At 40.1% G+C, this 18,628-nt stretch overlaps 1 protein-coding gene across 5 annotated transcripts in view; it reads left to right on the forward strand.

The window, feature by feature from the left end:
* Positions 1-5,175: 5,175 nt before the first annotated feature.
* Positions 5,176-18,628, forward strand: part of EPHA5 (EPH receptor A5) — a 367,698-nt gene continuing 354,245 nt past the window's right edge. For all 5 annotated transcript variants that reach the window (XM_065914341.1, XM_065914337.1, XM_065914342.1 and 2 more), the window contains exon 1: positions 5,176-5,345. In XM_065914341.1, coding sequence (XP_065770413.1) covers positions 5,186-5,345 — 160 coding nt within the window. In that variant the 5' untranslated portion in view covers positions 5,176-5,185. The remainder of the gene's footprint in view (positions 5,346-18,628) is intronic.

Here is an 18,628-nt window from a genome sequence, read left to right on the forward strand (position 1 = left end):
GCATTAAGTAAAATAATTAATGTAAAACATCACATGATGCTTTATCATAACAAATTATCAGTAAATACTAGCAAGTCTGCTTATTAAAATTGTTTCTGTTCTTGTACCTTGAATGCAGTGAAGATATATTCAGGTTTATTAATACATTGAATTTAACTATAGTACCTTCACCTATAGTAACTATAGGCTTCACTAGCTCAGTTGGTGAAAATTCCACCTGCAATGCAGGAAGTCCCTATTTGAAACCTGGGTCACCAAGATCCACTGGAGAAGAGATAGCCTACCCACTCCAGTATTCTTGGGCTTCCCTGGTTGCTCAGCTGGTAAAGAATCCACCTGCAATGCACAAGATCTGGGCTCCATCTCTGGGTTGGGACGATCCCCTGGAGAAGGGAAAGGCTATTCACTCCAGTATTCTGGCCTGGAGAATTCCATGGACTATATAGTCCATGGGGTCACAAAGAGTCAGATGCAACTTTCACTTTTAGGCAATGCCAAAGAATGCTCAAACTACTGCATAATGGCACTCATCTCACACGCTAGCAAAGTAATGCTCAAAATTCTCCAAGCCAGGCTTCAGCAATACGTGAACCATGAACTTCCAGGTGTTCAAGTTGGTTTTACAAAAGGCAGAGGAACCAGAGATCAAATTGCCAACATCTGCTGGATCATCAAAAAAGCAAGAGAGTTCCAGAAAAACATCTATTTCTGTTTTATTGACTATGCCAAAGCCTTTGACTGTGTGGACCACAATAAACTGCGGAAAATTCTGAAGGAGATGGTCAGGAAGCAACAATTAGAACTGGAAATGGAATAACAGACTGGTTCCAAATCGGGAAAAGGAGTACGTCAAGGCTGTATATTGTCACCCTGCTTATTTAACTTATATGCAGAGTACATCACGAGAAATGGTGGGCTGGAGGAAGCACAAGCTAGAATCAAGGTTGCTGGGAGAAATATCAATAACCTCAGATATGCAGATGACACCACCCTTATGGCAGAGAGTGAAGAGGAACTAAAAAGCCTCTTGATGAAAGTGAAAGAGGAGAGTGAAAAAGTGGCCTAAAGCTCAACATTCAGAAAACAGATCATGGCATCCGGTCCCATCACTTCATGGCAAATAGATGGGGAAACAGTGGAAACTGGCTCACTTTATTTTTCTGGGCTCCAAAATCACTGCAGATCATTACAGCTATGAAATTAAAGACACTTACTCCTTGGAAGGGAAGTTATGACCAGCAAAGACAGCATATTAAAAAGCAGAGACATCACTTTGGCAACAAATGTCCATCTAGTCAAGACTACGGTTTTTCCACTAGTCATGTATGGATGTGAGAGTTGGACTATAAAGAAAGCTGAGCACCAAAGATTTGATGCTTTTGAACTGTGGTGTTGGAGAAGACTCTTTAGAGTCCCTTGGACTGCAAGGAGATCCAAACAGTCCATCTTAAAGGAGATCAGTCCTGGGTGTTCATTGGAAGGACTGATGTTGAAGTCGAAACTCCAATACTTTAGCCACCTGATGCAAAGAACTGAGTCATTGGAAAAGGCCCTGATGCTGGGAAAGATTGAGGGCAGGAGGAGCAGGGGACGACAGAGGATAAGATCGTTGGATGGCATCACTGCATCAATGGACATGGGTTTGGGTGGATTCCAGGAGTTGGTGATGGACAGGGAGGCCTGGTGTGCTGTGGTTCATGGGTTCGCAAAGAATCGGACACAACTGAGCAACTCAACTGAACTGAACTGAACCATTCAGCATGTCATGTTAAGGTCATTCTGGACATCTTTTTTTTTTTTTTTCTTTCATGGAAGCTTAGACCAAAAGTCAGATCCAAGCAGCGATCTGGGTTGACATCAGTTACTTTCACCATTTAGAGGCCATAGCAGTTATCCAGAACAATGAGAAATGCAAATATCATTGGCTTTCTTGTGCAAAGCAGTTGTATGAAGTAAAAAAAAAAAAAAAAAACTAACTAATTTTCATGCAGTGTCATCATTCAATGTAAGTATGCTGAGTATTTCTAAGTGAAGAAATCAATACATTCTCAAATATAAGATTTCCTTTGAGATTGAGGCCCAAGAGAAAGCACTCTCATTGTCTTCTCTGATTAACCTTCATTAGACAAAAAAATGGCTTTCATTTCTGTCACTGGGGTTCATGTTACAGCTGTTCATTCTTTCAAAGATATGTAATAAATATTATTAAACAATCATGAGAAAGATGGCTGCTATTTAAGGTAGAGAATACAAAGGATTTCGCATTCTGTATTGTCAGCCCCTTAAGGAGAAGATAGCATAATTCCCACCTTAGGGAACAATGTCTCAGGTTTTCTTTGGCATACCTAATCTAAACTCTCTTTATCAAAATATATATATTGAATACTTGAATAATTTGTTCCGGTTTTTCATTCAGGAAGTATTGTCACTGTGTTGACTGACATAAAACATAAGCTATGGATATTTGGGGGAGGAAAATCAAATCATTTCTCTCTTAGAAGAGAAAACATCAGTCTTGAATGTTTGACTCTCTTTGAACTGAGTAGGGTTTTAGATGAGAGATGTATGTGAGGGGAAGAGGTTGGGGAAGTGTTAAACATTTTTAGGATTCTGTAGAATGGAGTGCCAGATGTAAAAGCAGAGAAGCATGAGACATTTTAGGGAATATTGAATTGAAAATTTTAGTGTAAAATAAAATAGAAAATTTGTTTAAGCTCTTTGGAGTAGAAGGTTTTCAAAGAAAGGCTGAAAAAAATTGGTAATTTTCAGCCAAAGGTAAATAAGTGGAGGCAGATGAACAGAATAGTAACAGAAATGCCAAGAATAGAAAAAGAGAAGATAAAGGACAAAGGAAGAGAAGAGAACTTGAAGATCATCTTCTCCAAATCCCTCATTTTACTGGATACAAGTCCTGAAGAAGTGAAACAAGCTCAAAGGCCCATTCAAGTGCCTATGTTTCACGCACAGCATTATTATGTGTTCACTGACTTTAGATAACTTCCTTGATAGTCTGTTTGGATATTTTTAAATAGCTCAACTATAAATTTAGGGGGAGAAGCTTACATTCTCAATGGTCTTCAGATACAAACAGAGACTTTAACTTTGCATCTCACTGTGAAGCTTTTTGCCCAACTGAAAGAATGAATCACTGACATTCCTCTAAATTTGCTTCAATCATTTGGAGAACGTTTTAATAGAAAGAAGCTGTTTTTAGATTTCTGGTGCCAAAACATTTCAGGGGAAAAAATAATTGAAGATGAGCTTCCACCTCTTTCCAAAATTGCATCACCGCTGCTTTATTCTTTCATCTTTATTGCAAGTATTTAAACAAAAAACAAATGCCATCAGCTAATCATTATGAGAAATTTATTGTGAATACAAACAAGGCGCTGGATATTAAAGTTGATGAGCAGACCTGCCTTTTTTGGGTGTGGGTGAAAACCCAGTCTTTACAGTAGTTACTATGCACCAAATTAAATGAGATATCTTTCCTTCTAAAATCACACTTTTTTGTAGAAGTTTTATTTGCAGTCTTTTTTTAATGCTAGTATACTAGAACTGCTGTTCAGATGGACCTTTTTGAAAAAAATTAATGAGAAAATTGAAGAAAAATAAAGCAAGAGTAGACATAATGGAGATGAAACATGGAAAGTTGATTGTTTTCAACAGTTTTTCTGAATTATTTGTGTCTCAATGCAGCAGAACACAGGAAATTAATTTCACTGGAATTAATTTCATAAATCTGCATATCATATAATTTCTAAAACATAAAACAGTCCATCAGTGAGACTGATGAATTAAATCATCACTTCTTAAAGTACGCGGCACACCACAATTCTCAATCGCCAAATTCCTTGCCTCCCTGAAATCTCAATCGTAGCTACCGTCTCTGTATTTGGACAGTCTGCCATTTACTTGGAAGAAAACGTTGACTAATTATCTCATTCCAGCCGCCAAAGTATTGAAAGAATAGAGCGGGTCCGTAGCAGTAAGCGGTTAAGGGTGTTAAATAAACTAGCCACGGACTCGCTGAGCCTAGGAATGCTGGGCGCTGTGACAAGGTTGTTGATGCCACAAGCCTGCGGTGGGCAGCAGGCGGGCGGCCAAACCCGGGGCCCCGCTCCTCGGAAGGCTGCCTGCTGAACTGGGGCTGGTTTCCCTTCAGCCTCCCGGGAGCCCGGGTCTTCGCAGGCGTCGTCAGGAGAATTCTTCGCCCTAATTATCCGCGGAGGAAGACGCGCCTCTCCCGGACACCGCTGGGCAACACTCGCCGCGGCAGCCGCCAGATCACTTCCCTCCGCGGGTGTGGGACTCTGTCTGAGCAACTCGCGCTTACAGTAGATTCTCACTGGCGAGGCTGCGAGCCGCCGCGGGCGGGGGAGCCGGGAGGAGGAGGCGGAGGCGGGAGGAGGGTGGCGGGCGCAGAGCGGGAGGCCGAGGAGACGCCGGAGCTCCAGACTCAGCAGGAGCGCGCTGTGGCGGTGCAGTTCCGAGCTCGCCAGCCTGGCCGCGCACACGCCGCCTCCTCCCCGAGCCGCGGGAGCCCCCGGGCTCCGGGCCGCCGCTGCCGCCGGCCCCTCGCTCGTCGGTGCTCAGCCCGCAGCTCTTTCCTTCTGCGGGCGTCTTTGAACTCTCCGGATCTTTTCCTCCGCTCGCCTTGCTCGTCTTTCCCCCACCCTGTTTTTTCCCCAACTCCTCTTCCTTCCTCCTTAGCCACCCTGCTTTTTTTCTCCTCTTTTTATCGAGAATTTCTTCTTGACTTAAGATGACTTGTCTTCCTCACCTTCGTCCATTTCAGCCCTGAAGACTGAAAAAGGAGCTTTTATCTCCCCCTCCTCTCCCTCCAGTGGCATTTCCAAGACCTCCATCCTTAAAAGTCGATAAAGAGGCACGGAACGGGACGCGGGACCTTCTCGACACCCTCGAGTCCTGTCCCGAATCGCACTGTCCGCCGTCACTAGTATTTCATTTAACCCCAGCGGAGAGGAGGGTGTGGGGCTCCGGAAGCAAACTTCAGCCGTCCGGGAAGCCCCGCGGTCCCCGCACTGGGGCGAGCCGCGGGCCCGAAGGTGAAGGAGCCTGCGGGGAACCGGGAGGAACCGGGAGCCTCTCTCGCGCCCTCCGCAAGGCGAGAGCCGTGGACTGAGCGGCGCGGGACAGCGGCGGCGGAGGCGGCGAGGACAAGATGCGGGGCTCGGGGCCCCGGGGCGCGGGACGCCGGCGGCCCCCCAGCACCCCTGCGTCCCTGGCCGGCTGCTCCTCCGCGCCTCGCAGGGCGCCCCTCTGGACCTGCCTTCTCCTGTGCGCCGCGCTCCGGACCCTCCTGGCCAGCCCCAGCAACGAAGGTAGAGCCGTGGGGGTGGGGACCGCGGCGACCCGGGGCGGAGGGGCGAGGCGGGGCCTGGCTGCGCGGGTCCTGGCGGGCTGGACGCGGCCGCCGCGGCCGAAATCGCACCCCTCTTCCGGAGCTGGCATGGGCCGTCCGCTCTCGCTTAGCCTTTTCCCTCCGGTGCCCAGCGGTCTCCACTCGCATTGTTTGACTTTAGCCGCGGAGCGCTCTGCGCGGAACCTGCCTGCGGACCTGGGCTGATTCGGGGGGCTGGGAAGTTGGAAGCCAGAAGGATGGAAGGCTCCGCGACCCGCGCCGGGAGGCTGGGTGCGGCTGGGTCCCACTTGAAACGCGTGGGGAAGTGGCATTTCGGGCTTTTAGGAGTGGGAACTGTTTGAAGCGCAGTGACGGGGATCTCGGGAGCGGTGGGGCTTTTAGAAACCGTTATTTGGGGCTGAGGATGGGGAACGTGGTGGGGGAACCTGGTGGGGGTGGCTGGATGGTTTTATTTTGGGGTAAAGTGCCTTCTGGGAGCTGTTATTTAGGGCATCGCCAGCTGCTATTCTAGGGTGGGTGGTAAGAGCTTTTATTTCTCGCTGGAGGGGGGATGGAGAAGGACGGACAGCGCCTCACACTGTGGGGGTGTGCCGCACTTTGGGGGTCGTGTGATCACCCAGACGAAATGGAAAGAAGTCTGGGAGGTGGGATGCTGCGGGAGGCGGAGGGTTCGGGGGAGGGGAGTGTCGCCGCCTGGAAGGTGATGCTGGAACCCACCGAATCGGGTCTCCCCCACGTTTCCGAAAGGGAAAAGCTCCGTTCGGGATCCTAGAGTCCCCAGCTCTCTCCCCTATCCCCATCCCGTGCTCCGGACCCAGAAGACTGTCCCCGCCTTGCACGCGGAGAGTAGGGCCGGCACGGGAGCGGCACCTGCGCGGCACTCCTGGCTCCCGGATCTGGGCTCAAGCCGCTCGGCTCGCCGCCCTCGGCCTCCGGGTCCTCTCCCGCGCCCGGACCGCGCAGCCCTCCAAGGTGGGGGCAGCATCTCGATCCCATGTGGGTTACGAGAAGATGGGGTCTGGGTGGTCAGCTCCACCACGAAAACATCAAAAACCTACCACCTCGGCGGGAAGGTTGGGGTTTCGATTTGGAGCCCCGGATGCCTCGAGTGAGGCACAGAACCTTAAAAATTTCCTTCCACTCGTGGGGCAGGGGACGCGGGGCCGGAAAGATGGAGCAGCAGCGGCGGGGTCGTGTGTGTCCTCGTGACTTGCGCGGGTTGTCTGTGCCTTGGCTGTAGGGAAGGGTCTGAGCCGGTCTCGGAGCGCTGCCAGCTCCCTAGGAACCCTGTGAAAAACAGGAAGGATCGATACTCCTCTCCCCACCCCCTGAGCTTCTGTCTTTACCCTCCAAATTTGTTTTAAAAAATCTGATTTAGGGGTTATATGTAGCTCGATCTATCTATCTATCCATCCGTCTATCTGCCTACCTACCCATCTACTTACCTGCCTACAGTACCACATGCTTAACACAAGCAGTCTGCATTTTTAACCTCCTTTGTAAAGTTGAAAAAGTGTTTTCTGAAGTCGTGTCCTTATGTGTTAGAAGCCCGGAGAATTATGACAGGGTTAGGAGTCCTTTTATTAAGTGTCTTATCTATTGAAAGGGGCAACCTGGTTTGGATTTAAAGAGTAATAGTAATATCATTTTATTCTTTCGTGTGTTCTCGTTACGTTTCTTTCTTCCTTTATCCCCCTTAGGTATGATGAGGGAAGGGGCTTATGCAGAGGTGTAAAGGAGTGGTAGCTCTTGGTTAGGGAAAGGGAAGAAATGAAGTCTCAGGGAGGGTGGCGCTAAGTGGGAATAAGGGTCCAGACTGCAGAGAGAGGAGGCCAAAGGAAATGGAGGGAAGCGGGGTCTCCTGTGGTGTTGTAAGAGGACCTGGAGTCTTGTGGAAGGTAGACTGGCTGATATCACGGACTTAATACCCGCAGGTTGTGCTGTCCTTCCCCAGCGAGTGGAACAGCAAAACTTGGGCTTCAGTGAGATGGGGATTGCGGGGGTCTAACCAACAGTGAGTGGTACTTCACCAACCAGTGTTTTGAAGACACTAGAAATAAAAGCATGTCTGTTGTTTGGGGCACATTTGTAACTACACTATTTTACATAATTAGAAATAAAATTTTACTATTTTACATGTACATATATATATATGTATGTATGTATATATTTGTATGTTTCATCTGCTACATCCCTTCTCTGCCCAACAGTATTCTGTTAGTGTAATGCCAGACCTTTGCTATTTATTCATATGTCCTTTTTGTTTCTCCATGGTGCTGCTATTCTAATCAAAGAACAAGAATATAAGATATTTGTAGCAGCAGTTTATTTATTTAAAGATTCAGATTGGAGTTTTCAAGTTGGCTTTTGATTGTTTCTGAAGGAACTTTGAAAGAAAGATTTTCTGTGTGCACTGACTCCTTTAAAAACTTGTTCTGTACTGTGCTTTCTGCAACCTATAGATGCTTTGTGACTTCTCAGACTGTAGTGTACATATCCATTATATATGTGTATGTTACAAATGCTCCTGTTATGTGATGAAAAAAATTCAAGTCAGGTAGAAATAAATGGAAGTTTACTTTTATAATTGGTACTCCAGTCATGTTTAAAATTTAAGTTTGGTTGACAGAAATAAGCAAAATTGAGCAGAAAAAGTCAAATGTATATCTAGAATCTTGGACTGATATGAAATAAATGTTAAAATACACTGGGTAATAGAAATAAGAGGAAAATTTACTCTTTAGCCTGAACTCTAGGATACGGTAAATATATCTTACTACACGTGTTAGGCATGAATACATGTGGAAGAAACCTTTGAGCTACAGTATAATACACAAGACTTTTATTGTAGAATAATTCAGAGGCATATATAAGGCAAAACATTTCTCTAAGATTGATCAGGCAGGACAAATATTAGCAAGTGTATCAACAAGTGAAAAATTTAATAGATTTAGTAAGTAAAGGAAGCATGTCCACTGTTATGAATATTGGAGGTGGCCTTGAACTTATCCAGTAACTGCCACTTTTTGCTGTTGGGAGATATATTTGTAAACAAGCATTATTTGACAAGTGCTTTTCGCAGCAGGGTTTCTTGGCCAATTACTGCGAACAGCTCTGCATTGAAAATGATTCACCCGCAGTGAATCAAGCTTAATTCATTGAAGCTACAGTTAGTAATGTCCCAGTAAAGTGCTTCTGACAGTTGTCAGCAGTTTGTATTTGAAAAGTCCAGTTTCTTGTCTCTAAATGTTTTGTATGTTTGAGGAAGTGGGATGGAGGGACTCTGAGGGAGGAAAAAAAAAAAACCACCACATGAGGGGAAAAATTGAGGGGGGGTGCTGAACTGTTTGAAAAACAGTCATAAAATTGTAGATGCTTTCAATGGAAAAAAAGAAAAGGAAGAAAGTTTGTTTGAGGGTTTTTTCTTGGTTTCTAATAGGACCAGGCCCATAAAACGATTGGATGACATAATAGATTTGTAAAACTAAATGGCTTTGTTGTGTGGTCTTGTCATCCGGTTGTAATTCATTTCCTTTTAGATAAAGAGGCAGGACCCCACAGAAAAACCACAGTAAAATTATTCCCTCACCAGGATGCTGCTGAAGGAAAAAAGAGAGCCTTTACCCCTGTTTGAATCACAGATTGTTGGAACTAGGAAGGCACAGTGTAGAGTTTGGACTTTTTGCTTTATAAACCTTGAATAGGGAGCAGAAGGTTGGGTCTTGAAATTTTAAGCCTTATTTTGAGGTAGACAAAGATCTTCTTGGGTGTCAGGGTGACATGTAAGAGGATTTCATATCCTCATATAAGGCGGGGAAAAGGTTGAACAATTTCTGCATTTCTAATGGGAGTTCTCCTTTGATTGAAACTATTTTTATTATAATATTGTCATTTGTAAATATTATTAGTTCTTTATCTAAGTCCACGTAGGGTATAGTTGGTATGGGAAGAAGATTCCATTTTTTTTTTTATGCTTAGAAATGTGTTAATTGCCATTATTTATATTATTAACATTCTGCTTTACAAAATGTGATCCTTTGGCGTTTTCTACATGAAATATCAAAATGAGGTGATATAGCTATTTATATACAAAACAATCCCGAAACATTTAACTAAACATTAGACTTTATTCATTGTTGCTACTGCAGAGAAAATGTCAGTGCTTTAGTTATTTTCACTACACTTTTGTTGATTGACTTGACCACTTGAATCTCTTTTGTTTGGTGTGCCTTTTTTAGGTATCTGCTTGAGTGACCAATTTATTTCTCTTTCATTTGGAAGAAACCTTTTTACCTTTGACTATAAAAATAGGATATGATGTACATGATTGTATTAATTAACTATAGCTATTTTTCCTTTTATGAGTCAAATGTTCTTTTTTTAAAAAAATATGTTCTTAATATCTTAAAGAAAAAACTGCTGTAAAAATTGTTGATGATTCTTTATACTTTATTTTTTCAATTTAAATTAGCAGATATATTTCATTTTATTAATGAATAACTTGAACTTAAGTTAGCAAAGATGTTATCATTCAAAGATGATTATGATATTTTTAGTAATCTTAAAATACTTTTGCTATAGTTTTCATGAAGCAACAAAATTAACTGGCGTTCCAATATTCACTCTTGCTTGTAAATCATCAAAAATTGATTGCAGTATTTGTCCTTTTGTTTTCTTTCCAGAAACAGTGATATTAACTATAAAAGCAATAAAGCAATGTGAGAGCTAAAAATGTAAATTGTCACAATAGAAATTCAGTGATTTTTGCTGTTCTAGTATCTCTGGCCAGTCAGTATTTATCTATAGAGAGTAGTTCCTACTGGTATGCTCTACTGGGTAAATGCATATTTAGTCCTTTAATCAAAATGTATATAATCAGTTGGATAGATAGTGATTTCTTCAAAGGTGTTATCCTAATCTGTTGTGTACATAAACACTCCTAACGGTATTTTTAATTAACATTGAAAAATGTATCATATATTCTATCACAGACTAAATGGTAAACTTACACTTCTGTACATGTGTACAAAGATTGCTAAAAAAATAATTTTATTTTTTTAAAATAAATAGATTTAGTAAATAAGTAGATAAATTTAAAAGTTCATATTTTTACAAAAAGTTTAATAAAACATAACTTTCAAATAGTAAACAAAATAAATTTATTCAGTAAGATATATTTAATATAGGAATGAATAACTGGAGATTCTCTGATCTGTTCATAATGCTTTTCAAAGTATTATTATATAGGAATTAGAAAACTGGAAGATTTGATAATTATTCAGTGTGAAAATCTTAACTGAATTATTGGTTCTATTGAAAATGTTTAAATCAAAATGTCAATGACCCATTTTTAAATATTTGTTTTTTAACTTCCAAAATAGCAAGAATACTTAGGGGGTCTCCCTTTATCATATGTTTACTTTTCCTGTTTTAGTTTCTGACTCTCTGGACGTTTGTTTATTCAGAGTTAATGAAATAGATTTTAAAGTGTTTGAACAAGACGAAAATTGACTTTTGAATAAGAAAAATGGTTTAAGAATTTTAAATCCAAATTTTGGACAACAGCTCATTTTTTTATGATACATTTTGGTAACATATACAAGGTGTTGTAACAGAGAACTTTCCACAGAAATAGTAGGATCTGATGTCATAAATTGTAGTAGAAATAGCTATTTATAAATCAGATTACAAATAGTAGTACAGGTATTCCTGTGTATTAGAATTCAATTGGAATTTACATTTTTCTTTTGACACTGTAGTTTCATGTGTATAGGTTTTGTTCATTTCCCTCATTCTTGTCGCATAAAATAAGAAAAGGCTTCAATTTAAAATTCATATTAAAACAACAGTAGAAAACACTTAATGACTTAAAACATAATTCTGGTCAATAAATCTCATGAGAAACAGAGATTTTAAAATTCCCTTTTAACTTATTTCATTATCATCTTAAAAATTTCTTAGCCTGAATAATGTTACTGTAAAGCAAAAAGTAAATAAAAAGAAACACTGCAAGGTACATAAGAACTGTCCGGTGAAACGTGGGAATTTATGATCTTTCATTTTTTTTTTTTCTAAAAGTTCGAGTTTGTTGTCTAGTATCTCTAATGAGAATTCCATGTGTTGCAAAGCTATAAAATAAAACTGTAATTTAGTAAGTGCACTACTTGGAGTTTTTGAAAACTCTGAGGCATAGCATGATGACTTTTATTACCAGCTACCATTTTTTGTTGGTATAACTTTTAATGATTTTTTAATTTTTAGCAATTTAAAGAAAACATATAGAGACCTTTCTGTCATTTAAAAAATGCTCAGATATCCTTTTAAAAATGTGTGTGACTTTTGTTTTTAAGGTCTCATTGACAGGCTTTATTCTAGGTTTTTTTTTTTTTTTTTTTTTCCGCTGTAGATTCCACAGCCTTTAGTCTCTGATCAGTGTGTGTGGTACTTTATTAATATCATCTAAACTATTCTTAAACTCTTAGAATATACAAAACTTCATTGATCAGAAGTTGACCCTAGGTCATGCATTGCAGTGATTCAGTGTTCATGGCTTTATTGCTGTGCATTTATTAAGCAGAGTGCAGGAACTTGGCCTGATGATAGTGGTTTCTGCACATGGACTATGTGTGGGGTTTGTGTTAAGATTGTGGTGAAGCTTTTCAAAAGAAAGGGTAGGGAGGGATGTCTAGATGGTATCACTATGAGCTTGGTATTAATAAAAGTACTTGGGTTTTATTTTTTATAACTAAAAAATACCATACTTGCAGGCAAACACACACACAGACACACAAATACACATTCCGTTTTGACATTTGTTTTACTGACTCTGAAGATATAAATCTCAGCTTCATGGAAAAAAGAAAAAACTTTATTTTATTCCATTCATTTAGTTCTGTTTCTTTTATTTCTCTGTAAGTTCCACAGTTTCGTTGAGTCATGCCAAATACTTGTGGCATTCAACACCCCACAGATGAAATAATTGGGATTAAAGTGTCTGTGATGATTCTAATTCTGTTACAGTTGCTGGACTATTGCCCAGGCTGTCTTCTCCATCCATCACACACATCTTTGGTTCTAACTAACTGGGCTCCTAACTTTGTTAAGTAAATGATCTTGTTTAAAAAAAAGAAAAAGAAAGAAATCAAAGAGCCAAAACCTGAGGGTTGAAATGTTTTGCATATGCTTTGTGAGAAAATGTTCCTACTTGGAAACATGTTTCCGGCTAAGTATTGGAAGATTTAGAGAAAATACAGTCTGTTCTTTCATTCAGAGATGGGTAATGTCTTTTTTCTTCTATGATAATTTCACACTCTTATTTTCATCTGTCACATCTCCTTTTTCCCTTTCCCACTCTGTTTCTCTTTATCTCATTTTCCTCCTTTCTTTATTTCTCTCTCCCTCTTTCCTTCCCTCCCCACTGTCAGATACTTCATTTATGCAAAGTCAGAGCAAAATAAGGGAGTACTAGCTCATCCATGCCTGTGAGTTCCAATACCTCCAAGGAAGTAGGGGTGATCAGACAATATAGTCTTCTGTTAAATAAATCACGGGACATAGTTGTTAATTAGAGAGTAGATTGTAGCAAACCAAGTTGTGTATTTTTTGCAGGATTCTTAAGTCAGAAGTGCAGGAGTTTAGGGTATCGGTCAATTTTGTGCTACTGCTACAATCTATGGGGTTGCAAAGAGTCGGACATGACTAAGCAAGACACACAGACACACAGACACACAGACACACACACAGAATTCACTTATTTACTTTGCACTGACTGTCTCTTCCTGCTCCAAGATGCTTGTTAATGTCTTTTCTGTGTAATGACAAACTCAGCAGGTAGACCCGCTGGCAGCAGTTCAGCACAGCAGTCTGCAGCAGGCCATCTCTGAGCCAAGTTGTAGCTTTTACCTCTGTGCTGCCTGGACAGGTGTGGCCACTGCCCCATTGCTTGGAAGATGACAGAGGTCTTGCTTCTCTCTAGACCCTACGCAGTGTAGTGATGCTGCCGTGAAGTCTCCTAAAGGAGGTACGACCAGCCTTCTGAGAAAACTGGGAAATATTTGAGAACTGCTGTGTCTGAAGGATTTTAAACATCATGTTTGGTTTTTCTGGAAGTGGGGGTGGAAGTAGCAACAAAAGAGCCATTTGATATGGCAGTTTTGCAGTCACCTTTTTTTTTTTTTATTCAAGCCTGCAAAACGAGGCAGGGAAAGGATTAAATGGCATGGAATTACAGAAACATAAAGGAAAATATAAAACCAAACTTCTGGCTTTGAAATTCAAAAAGAAACTAGTTTTGTTTTGGGATTGTGTTTTTTGTATTTTGTGGGTTTTTTTTTTTTTTTTTCTCATCTCCATCATTTACTGTCTGAATTCTGTGGACACTTATTTTGTTATTTATTTATTTATTTAGCCTCAGTTCCTTTATCTGCTGTATGGTACTGCTTCACATAATTGTTGTGGAGAAGAGACAAGCAGAGATAATTTTCTAAGTGATGACCAGTACACATGTGCAAGTTGCGGGATTATGGCTGGTTAGGATGCTGCAGAGTCCATTTATGATAATGCTTTTCTTGCCAGGTAAGCGGTAGAATATAGGAAATATCTGGAGCAGCAGTTTAATGGGTTTAAGTTTATACTGTGTGAGGAATCATCCTTAAGGAAAGGAATACAAAAAATGTTAGTTCTGCAGGTGTAGCAGAAGTATGGACTTAGTGAATACTTTGCTGTTCTCTCAGTGACATGGAAGTGACCCATGTCATGAGGGCCCTGCAACTTAATTTTAATGAACTTTGCAGTAACTGCGTTTCACCAGGTAGTACAAAATGGGAACATGTGAAGACCACGAAACAAGCCCGACCATGTATGAGTGAGTGTTCTTGAACTATCCATGTCAGATTCCACATACTAAAAGTTAAATGTTAACAATTTTCACTTGTGAAAATAAGTGCAGAGAATGTATGTTGCTTAGTAAAATTCCTAGAGCAAAACAGGTATACAACAAATGTTAGTTGCTTTGGTTTCCCCACTCCTAAATGTGAGCTATTTAAGATAAGTTTTCAGAATCTCAGATTAGTGTCTTCCTTGCATTGGAATGGAATCTGGGACAGGAAAACAATCTAATAAAAGGAACTGCATATGCAAATTTTACATAGAGCTAAAAATCAGTCACATGATGTTGTCCTAATTTTCAGCTGGTTTGCTAATTATTTAATATTGAATACTGGAGTTTGGTTAGGAAGCAAAGGAAAAATCATCAGTTCAAAGATCATGGTTGTAAATGTTGCCTTTTACCTGATTATTTCTAAAGGAGAGGTCAAAATTTTTTTTTTTTACGTTTCTTCTTTTTTAAATTTTAAACTTATTTATTTTTAATTGAAGGATAAATGCTTTACAGAATTGTGTTGGTTTTTGCCAAACATCAGCATGTTCCTTACTAGCCACAGACGTATCAAGAGATATCTTCAAATGTTTAGATATTTACTACTGGCATAAAAGTTATATATATGTATTTAATATAATATGTATATTTTAAATGACCTTTATAATACTATGAAAGTGGATAATTGAGAGAATTAAATACTTAAAAGCTTCCTGAAACATGTCTGACACTGTAGTTTGCCACCTTTATTTTGGTTTGAAATATATAATTTTCTGATCTGTTTGATTATATTCAGAGTTTAAAATACTATTTGAAAACACTACCTTTCACATTTTGATAAAGGTTTTCATACAATTCTGTGAAGACTTATCTTTTTTATATAGGTAACATAAACAGCTATAAGAAAGTTTAGAATGCATTGTATTTTGATTTCTTTATGAAATGTATATGTATATCTGCATGCATAAGTACACCCACCTACATAAAATAATTATAGTTAATGCTATTGATATACCACATACCAAACATTGTTTTAAGTGGTTTACATGAATACTGATTTATTTTTCTCACAACAAGCCTAGGAAATATGTATTATAATATTATTATCATTATTCCTATTGTACACATGAGGAAACTGAGACAGAACAGTTAAATAACTTGCCCAAGTTTACAAATCCAAAAGTGGTAGAATGAGATGCAGTAGAAAGAGAAAGAGACATGGGTTCGATCCCTGGGTGGGAAAGATCCCTTGGAGGAAGGCATGGCAACCCACTCCAGTATTCTTGCCTGGAGAACCCCAAGGAGAGAGGAGCCTGGAGTCACAGAGTTGGACACAACTGAAGCGACTTAGCATGGTAGAAATCTGCGTTCAAACCCAGACAGTCCAACTCCAGCTCTGCTCTTGTCAACTCCTCTTAAAAAGGGGAGACTATTGACGGGAAGTCCAGACACCCAGTGTCTCTTGCCCTCGCCATCCATATAATGGCCCATATCACAGACAGTGGAAAGTAAAGGTTCCTACAAAAATTCACGTGGAGTCCTGAGGCTGTTTGTTCACATGTGCAATCATCCTTCTAATTCCACCCCCCACTGCCAAACAAAATACTTGATCTTGTCATCAGACTCTTAAGCACTGACTGATCCCCATGTTGACATCTCCCCTCCATTGCCCACTAGCACAAGGTAAAGATCCCTTCCTCCACATTACCTCTTTTTTATTTTAGGCTGCATAAATTTTAGTTTTTAAATTGTTTCTCTTGCTTTCTTGTGTAAGCAGCCCAATTCTCAATCCCCAGCCCAGGCTGCACTCTAGCTCTGTATACTTATAATCCCATTCAGAAACTACAATATTGTATAGTAATTAGCCTCCAACTAATAAAAATAAATGAAAAAAAAAAGTAAAAAAAGAAACTCTCCCAACAATTTTTCCCCTCCTTATATACATAGCAATATTAAATATTTTATAATTAGTTTTATATAGTTTGTTATTATAATGCTTTATAGTTTACAAAATGTGCTAACCTGCCTCATTCCATGAGAATCTCATAAAAAATCCTGTAGGATAGATTAGATAAATCGTTGCTATAAACATAGGAACTGAAACAAGATAATTTGATCTAGTAAAAAATTAGAATCAATTTCAAAGCCAGGGTCTTTTAACTGAGGAATTCAGCATTCCACTTTAAGAGGGAATGGGGGACGCTGGTTTAAGAGCAAAAACTCTGGCATCTGGCTGAACCACTTAGAGTTGTGTGACCTTGAAAACCTAGAAAGCTGGAAAATCTCCTTGTGCCTATGTATTCTGTTCTGTATAATGGGAATACAAATAGAGCTGTAAAGATTAAGTTCATGTCAACAAAGTGGTGTATAAAAGTTCTGGTACACATCAAGCATTATATAAGCGTTAAATATTCCACTTGTTAAAAAGCAGTGTGGCTTGGCACTCTGACATTTAGCAGGCTCTAATTTTCTACACTAGTTAGTACTGTCTAATACTTATTGAAAAGCAGAGACATTACTTTGCCAACAAAGGTCCATCTAGTCAAGGCTATTGTATTTCCAGTGGTCATGTATGGATATGAGAGTTGGACTGTGAAGAAAGCTGAGTGCTGAAAAATTGATGCTTTTGAACTATGGTGTTGGAGAAGACTCTTGAGAGTCCCTTGGACTGCAAGGAGATCCAACCAGTCTATCCTAAAGGAGATCAGTCCAGGGTGTTCATCGAAAGGACTAATGCTGAAGCTGAAACACCAATATTTTGGCCACCTCATGCGAAGAGCTGACTCATAGGAAAAGACCCTGATGCTGGGAGGGATTGGGGGCAGGAGGAGAAGGGGGCAGAGGATGAGATGGCTGGGTGGCATCACCGACTCGATGGGCATGAGTTTGAGTAAACTCCGGGAGTTGGTGATGGACAGGGAGGCCTGGCATGCTGCTAATCATGGGGTCGCAAAGAGTCGGACACGACTGAGCAACTGAACTGAACTGAACTGAACTGAATGCTTAATGTAAATGGAAATACCACGAGAAGCACTTGATTTCAGTTCAGTTACTCTAGCAGCCCTTGTTTACTCCTTGGATAAAGCCTTCAGCATTTCTTCAGTGTCCTCAGGATAAAATCTAAATTCCTTGAACCTGAGTTCGCAGCTCTCAGTAACTTGTTCCTGGCCCACCTCTCCTGGCACTTCCCTCCAAGTCCTTGCACTCCAGGCTCATGTGGGGGAGCCAGGCTCTCAGTGCAGTTGTGTTCTGGGTGCCCAATAGGAAACATTTCCTTCCTCAACCTAGGTAACTTTGGTCTTTATGCCTAATTGTAAATTATAAAGCATTCTTTATAATGAACCCTGTGTCAGGAAGATCACTTGGAGAAGGAAATGGCAACCTACTCGAGTATTCTTGCCTAGAAAAACCCATGGACAGAGAAGCCTGGGGGTCTACAGTCCAAGGGGTCTCAAAGAGTAGGACAGGACTGAGCAACTAGCACTTCACACTTTCACACAGGAAATAACTAGGATATTTCCAGTGGTCACTATCTCTTTATGTTGTAACCAGTGACTGTTTTTTACCCTCTTTCTTATGACAAGTTCTCAGAATTCCTATGACTTGAGCCACAACCAACCAACATAAAAACAACTTTTTCTGCTTTAAGAATGACTTATCTTACCTCTAGAAAAATGGTTAATGTAAAACATCTGTTTCTTAATGATTTAAATTTCTGGGGAGGGGATGAAATTTACTTTCATTTGTTTTAGAGTTCCTGGATAATTTAGACTGTCACTTTATGAAATACTTTAGATTTGCAACTTGGTAGGAATTCTTAAGATTGCAGGGAAAGGAGTAGTAAAGTGCATAACATCAACTATGTGAACTGAATAACTTTAAAAATAGATTTATAAAGAATAGAGTTTAAAATATAATGATCAATAGCTTTTTAAGTATAGCTTACTTAAGGTCTAGTTAGTGTGTTTAATTCTAATCAGTGTCTATTTAGGATATTTAACTACCTATCCCACTTGAACATATTTTTTATTTACTGTGATGTAAATAAAATGTAAACATTTTTATTTACATATTTATTTAAAAATTCTAAGAAATATATCAGAAGTGTCAATGGGTTAATATTGTATTCTACTGAGCTATGAATTCTTTGAACTGAATTTTTCTTCTAGATGTTAGGGATAATAATGATAGCTGCTCTGAAAACTATTACCACATAATCTCCTTTAATTCTCACAACAACCCCATGAGGTGGAAATTATTACTTCGGTTTACTATGAGATTGAGTTGGGAAGAAATTAAGTAAATTGCCTTGGGTCTTACAACAGATAAATTGATAGCAAATAAATCAAGTGCGTTTGGTGTGGAAT

This window comes from Muntiacus reevesi, chromosome 22 (genome assembly GCF_963930625.1).
Source record: "Muntiacus reevesi chromosome 22, mMunRee1.1, whole genome shotgun sequence".
In the NCBI taxonomy this organism is placed as follows: Eukaryota; Metazoa; Chordata; class Mammalia; order Artiodactyla; family Cervidae; genus Muntiacus; species Muntiacus reevesi.